This window comes from Netta rufina, assembly GCF_964035555.1.
Source record: "Netta rufina genome assembly, chromosome: 4".
In the NCBI taxonomy this organism is placed as follows: domain Eukaryota; kingdom Metazoa; phylum Chordata; class Aves; order Anseriformes; family Anatidae; genus Netta; species Netta rufina.
Window position 1 is genome coordinate 43617621 of NC_140127.1, and position 7215 is coordinate 43624835.

General features: G+C 37.6%; 1 protein-coding gene across 1 annotated transcript; it reads left to right on the forward strand.

Moving 5' to 3' along the window:
- Positions 1–896: 896 nt before the first annotated feature.
- IL21 (interleukin 21) lies at positions 897–5713 on the forward strand (the record flags this gene model as incomplete). The annotated part of the gene is made up of 5 exons (XM_084286508.1): positions 897–1031; positions 1158–1193; positions 4933–5070; positions 5519–5599; positions 5699–5713. The coding sequence occupies 5 exons, from the start codon at positions 897–899 to the stop codon at positions 5711–5713; spliced, it is 405 nt and encodes a 134-aa protein (XP_084142634.1).
- Between the last annotated feature and the right edge of the window lie 1502 nt (positions 5714–7215).

A 7215-nucleotide genomic window follows, 5' to 3' on the forward strand; every position in this document is an offset into this window, starting at 1 on the left:
AACTGAGCATCTAGCTGCTATAACCACTGGTCTACTGACAGCCACAAAATGATAACGTCCTGAGGGACTCATTGGGATTTAGCCCCTGATCCTCCAGTATCATTTCTATCTGGGGAATGGGCATGGTATGGGGATTGACCTCCCCCATGGCAATGCATCTCCTTGAGCTCAGACTCCTGCAAATGCTTTTCACACCCCAATGGACACACTCTCTAAAATGCTATTAAAATATCTGGAATTAGTTTGAAGTAAATACATGTATAAAGCACACTTCAGCTTCCTTAAATGCTAAAATGAGCTTTTCCTCACAGCTGTCGCAGAAACCAAGCATGAATGTAAAAGTGGCAGTTCACAGACAGGGGAACAAGCTACACATCCTTTGGAGCTATAAAGTAGGAAAAATTACATTAAAATTGCTAAAAGAAGTCCTGCCATATTTCATCAGCATGAAATGGAGCTTCAGTTGGATTGGAGAGGTTCATTGCTGCAAGAAGCAGGAAAAAAATGCAGAATCTTTGTTTACCTGGGTCTGTGGTTTCTAAGTACCTACTTTTTACTACGTTCATTTCTTGACTCAAAGCGAAAATGGGAATTCACCCTTTTCTCTTTTTTTCCTGTCCAATGTGCAGATGGGGCACATTTTCATTCACTCCATCAATCCCTGCCCCCTACGCACGAGCTCGCATACATACACCTAGCCAGTGGAAAAGAAAAAAAGGTTACTCATTAATCCATTCTACAAAGCTTTCCAAACTGAAATGGGTGGGTTTTACATCTCCAGCAAGGAGCAATATATAGGTAGACATGCAGCATACCTGAGCATAGCTGAAGCTCAAGCATTCATCTTGGATAGCACAACTTTGCTTCTAACACATTTTAAAACAGAACTCAGCACTATGGAGAGGATGATTATTTTCTGTATGCTCTTCTTCTGTTCCAGTATGGTTCTGACTGCAACTCCACAAAAAGCAATGAAATACAAACAGCTTCTAAAGACAATTGATCAGTTAAAAGATGTAGTGAAAGATAAGGTAAGCAAACTATTTGTCCTAATACTGAAATTATTTTCAAGCATTAGGTACTGCTTAGAATGTAACTTTTGAGGGATACTACTGCAATGTTAAACTTTTCTAACTTAGATTTGTTTTTCATTGTAGGATGCTGAATTGCTGCATACACCAGAAAACCCTGTGGTGAGCCTGCTTTAACATTTCCTTTTAATTATATCAAATTTATTTTGTATTGGTTAATTCCACTGACAAATGGCAGATGTCTTCTTTTTAGTATCTCTGACCTAGAACTCTTGATGCAAGCTAGTTTGAAAACACTTTGATAAAAGTTTCTTATTCCTGGGTTTTTAATGTCAGAAGTGTTTATATTATGCAATCTTTATTAGTAGGTTACTACACTCTGTGTATTCTAGAACACCCACAGATTCCAATTTGTGCATATTCCTTTTATTCACTGCTAAGAGCAGGGGATTCAAACAAGACCTACATGACTAGCAATGCTCTTGGGGACGCAGTTTTGGGGAGAGGAAGCGCCTCCAGCTACCATGAGCTCCAACCACATTGGTATTATCGCTGCATGGAGCCTAAAGGGAGCCCCCTTTCCCTCCCACCATAAAACCGTATTGCATAGTGCTTCCTTGCATGCAGTCCCAATGGCTGCTGTGAGACTGCTTGTGGGCAAGGGTTGTGCTATCATGTAGAACAGGAGAAAAAGTGCATTCTGCAAGTATTCTCTTTACATTATGACTAGTTAAAAGAACAACAACAGGTCTTCATAGATCCCTTTTTGTACACATTATTTACTTAGACATTTTTTAACGGTGATATTTGGTGTAACCCAAAGCTAGGAACTTCTTGGTAAGTTACATTAGAGTCATAGAAAGTGTGTTTATGCCTAACAGTGGCAGGATACAGGATTTACAGCAACATTAAATACTAAAACCAATTAGAAACTAAATGCATTCTGCCTTCTTTTGGTAATCCCAAACATGCAATGAAGGTCCAACACTAGCCACAGCTAGTGTAATACTTCTCCTGTTATCTGCTGTCTTAGGGCACTGACATTGACTTCAGCAAGCAAGCAATTTTGATGGACATATAAAAGTATTCAGTACGTGTAGTCATTAAAAAAACAACTCGCAGAGTATAAAGCTATTTATGCAGGGCTTTACACTTTCGTGTAAAATAATAACAAGAAGAAAGGAAAAAAACTCACCTCATTTCACACAGGTTTCATTAGCCTCCTCCAAGGGTTTACAGTTGGGCACGTTTTTTACTTGCCAAAAGCAGAAGCATGACCAAAAAGATTGCTAGAAACAACTCATTGCTAGAAACAACTGCAATGCAAAAATGTAATGCACCCTAGCTAAATGCTGTTTTTTTTCATTAACACTCTTTCTAACTTGTAGTGTCAAAGTGAAAAAGAATCAGATAATTAGCTGTCATTTCACTGCAGAGTTTGCTACTACCTCCGAAACAAGCAAATAGAGCCAGTGACTAATCGCTTCATCAGTGTTTTTTTTTTCTCTCACTCAAAAAACATGGTCACCTCAGGAAGGAAGACAACAATTCATTTGCAGCTTAGGGCTTTACAGGCTGCCTCTGGGAGGTCCTGAGTACCTTCATCAGAAAATATAGGAGATAACAAATTCAGGTATTTGGAAGGTACTCAGTGTGACAGAGGTTTGATCTCTGATGAAAAGCTAAGAGTAGGAATTACCAGCAATCATATTAATAAAGTTTTCATTCTGCGGGGCAAAATTTGCATTTGCTGAGTTGTCCAAATGCTTATCTATGAGTTGTTGTGTGCCAAAGTAGCACTCATAACTAGGTAACTGGGTACAATTACACCTGAACATACAAAACTGTATTTAACAAAAAGTCTTTCATGTAACTGTATTTCAAATATCAAAATATTGTTTATATGGCAAGCTGCTTATGCCAGATTTGAATGTAGCCTTGAATATGCAGGAAGACGGCTACCTTTTATAACATCCAACATTTAGTGGTTTATCACTATTTGTTTTGACTTCCTTGATCTTTCTGTGTGTGGACTGATAGCCCCACTTCAAACCCACAGCACTTCCCTGTACACTCAAGTGTGAAATTATCAGAAAATACATTAGGAGGTGTGAATAAAACAGGAGAAAACATGCTGAGGTCGAGAAATTAGTCTTGAGGCTGAACTGGTTCAAGACAGGAGGGAGAATACGATCTGCTGCTGGTGACAGCTCTGGCAGCCGAAGCCACTGGCACAATGCTCTAACCCTGCTGGTTGCTGGTTCAGGAAGTGCAGGCTTTTCAGGGTACGCTGTACAGTTCAGAGTCTCGCGCAGAGCCTTTCTGCAAATCCTCCCTGACAGCTATTTTGCATGTTTACCTAGCGCCCCTCAGACATCACCAGCAGCCCGTGTTTTGAATGCCTCTTCATCAAAGTGCTTAATCCATTGCAAGGCAAACAAAATGCAATCCTTGTGGCCCTCTGACTGTCGGCCTGCTTACAGTTAACTGTTAACTCAGCAAAAGAGAAAAAAAAAAGCAGCATATATGAGAAATGCTGGTTTCTCAGCTCATCACGGATGAGGCACAAAATGTTTTCAGTTTCAGCTGGAAAATCGATCTCTTTTAAAGAGTGTTGTTTTTTTTCCAGTAAGCAAGTCTGGTTACGGTAAGAAACCTGAAACAAACATAAATGTCTGGTTTTTAATAAAAATAAAATATATAAATATATATAATATATATATATAACCAGTATAAGACGTTGCTATTAACATTTGCTATAGGCAACATAAACGGAGGTTGCCTTGTCCTTGCAAGTGAACTGCTGTGGTATCAGCAAACCAGATGAGACCCAGCTTTGGTAGCAGTTGGTATGCAAAACAAAGATGATGTCTTTGGAGCCTTTCTAACATACACAATCAGCATTTCTAAAAGTTTCTTTCTTTGGAAAATGGAAAACATGTTAGAAATTGGCTTCAGTAAACACTGCTTTTCTTTCTCTATTGACAATAGGTTGGTTTTGGTGGTATTTTCCACAGTTGTGTGCCCAGCGAGGAAAATAGCCACTGCACAGGAAAGGAAGTTCTGGAAAGCTTGTAGTCTGTTAGCACAATACAAATTAATATGCAACTGCACCATGAAAGCAAAAAGGCAGTTGCTCTAATTCCAGATAACTAGCAGCAACAAAAGAATTACACCACTGTCATACAGCACACCAAGTGAGGGCTTCTTTTCAAGTTAGACACAGATGATGTTTACTGGCCTTGACTCAGGTTTAACATGGCTCTGAATTCCCTGCAATTTGGCAAGACAATTTGAGCTAGGAGCCTGGCTCCTTGTCTTCTCTCTCATCCTCACTCTCTCTTTTCTCTTCAGTAAAATTACTCACTAATTTCAGCACTTCCATGTCCCATGCTATCAAGGGAGAATATTTGAGTAGCGTTTAAAATCATGCAGTTCTATGTCAATTCTAATTAGTAAGTAGATAATATGAGAAATGGCACAAAAAGAGGAAAAAGGAAGTCTATTCTCAGATGTACTACTGAGGAACAACCCCGAGAGAGATTAGGAATATTTTTAAAAGAAAATATTCATGCCTATGCTTGTGAAAATCTGCTGCGTATAATGGGATCTACTCTTCAGTAGCACCTTCTTTTAATTATTGTAATGATCAAAATTCAAAGGGCAATTTTAGGCATTTATATGATGAGGAAATACTTGAGCAATTACCAAAGAACAGGCAGATCAAAGGTCAGTGATCTCTTATATTTCTAAAAGTAATTTAAAACAATAAAAGGACTGTTGAATCTTCTCAATCAATACCTTGCATAATTAAATTTTGTGCATAAATCACAACGTAACACATGTGGAAAAAATGCTGTAACATTCATTTTAAAATTATTCCTTGTGTTCTTGCCCATAGGACGAGTGCCTGTTCACAGCTGTGACCTGCTTCCAGAAGGGCATACTGAAATTGCAGCCAAAGAACAGCCAAGTAAATTCTACGTTCATCAAAACAGTTAACATCTTGAAAAGACCCATTCTCAAAGACTCTGGAAAGGTAGGATTTCCTGACAATGCTCATAATCATGACCATTGTTCCTTACTTTCTGTAACAAATACTACCTACAGCAGTGAAACTGTAAAAGCCAAGCTTGTTAGAAAAACAGATCAGTCTTTTATTACTTTGGAAATTAGAAATATCCATTTTTCTGCACTTCCAAGAGAGACACTCACTCTGTTCCTATCAGTCAGTTGTGTCTATGCACTTTAATAATGGCAACCATGTGATGTGCACGACAAAAGGATTGGGATTACTGCAAAAAAATGTGAATGAAAGGTGCAGTTATTATTTTCTTTCCCTTTATGAAATAGCCTGTCTCTCAGCTCTTCCATTTGTAAAAGGCTTTGGTTACAAAGATTACTGCTTGATCAGTAGGAAATCTTTAAATATTATGTGTGACTATGATGAGCTCTTTAGAAGTGGAATGATTTTTTTTTTATTTCAGCAGTGTGAGTCTACATGTGAATCTTACGAGAAAAAAACCCCCAAAGAGTTTTTGCAGAGCTTCTCAAAGTTGATGAAAAAGGTAACAATCAGAGTTGACTCCTTCTGTTTTTTGATGTTTTGTAAACAAGAACCGATGTCTGTATTTTCCATTATTCCTAACATTGTGTTGTTTTCACAGCTTTTCAAGGATTAATACAGGACACATGAGACCTGAAGGCTACAGAAAATCTACTATTTAAGGCAGACACTATACTATTTAAGACAACGTGAAAAATGTAAATATTTTCCATTGCTACTGTGCTGTGCTGTGTGTGTGTGGTAAGTGAAAGCTTCTCCCCAATATTAAGGAGGCTTATTTGGATGGCTATTCATAAGACAGATGCTATTTTAAAAGTGATCTGAGCCTCACCTTATGGTGAAAATTACATTGTAATTTCACAAAAATAGGTTCGCGTAAGGGACTTAACTATAACCTTATGCTAAACCAGATATACACGAGATGGCTGCTATTCTATTTTTGCATTCATCTCAAATGAACATCATACAGAAGTGTCTGAAACTTTTTAAAGAAAACAAAACAAAACAAAAAATGATCAGAGGCTTTGAAGCCTCAAGAAGTACTTACTTTGATTGATTTCCTTATTTAAAACAATACCACACACACAACTTATTTGTAAGTTCATAGATTGTATCTTAGTTAACTAGAGAAAAATACCCTGTATTTAACTCTCACAGAACTACTGGAAAAACATTTACAGATAATACAGTATGGTCTGGGTCTGACCTGTTTCCATGTTGAAGTCAATGGCACATTTGCCATGGGTTTCAACTTGTTAACCCAGAATCTCAAAGCGGGGATGCAGAATTTTGGGTGGAAAAATACATCTCTGGAGATGGAATTCCACCTAGGCTCCTTCAATTTAACAGGCTAAATGCAGCAGGGGCATGACTGGCTGGATGGCTGGCCACTGCAAGAGAACCAACAAACACAGTAACTGATGATTATTCAGAACAAAGCAGCCCAAAAGCATATTGCTCTTTCTCAGAATATTTTACACTTACATTCATGCACCAGAACACTATTCCTTCTGTTTACTCTTGATTCTTTTTAGTGGTTTTAAATTGCCTTTTTCTTTTTTTTTTTTTTTTAAACTGTCAAGTTTTTGTTATGTGGAAAGTTCAGTTTGCACTTCATCATTTTGAACATTGCTGTGGAAGTTTTGCCAGAGCTAGCACTGAATTATTACTATTTTTAAATAAACGCAATTTTCACAGCCCTTAAAATTATTTCTTAGTACATTAATTATAAACGACAATATTCTGCTTGCAATGACTCTGTACCTTGAGACTCTTCCAGCTGAGAAGTAGCTGTTAAGTTACCTCCCAAAAAGGTATTAGCCCCACAAGAAACTGCTCTTGGAACGGAGTGTAAAGCCTTCCAGTTAAAATTAACCTTTCATCAAACTTTCTCATTACTTAGTAGAAATGTGGTATAGAGAGGAAACTGGAAAACTACATTAAGTGTTATGATGGAAAATTGCAAGCTTAGTTACCTCCAAAAATAATGAGGTACTAATAAAAACATTTCCATTCCTACAAACGTTAGCCTAAAGGAAAAGTAATACAAAAAGCTTTTTTTTTGCCTCCACATTTTCACTGTCCTGAAACGTGCATCTCTTCAAAAACATATGTTGA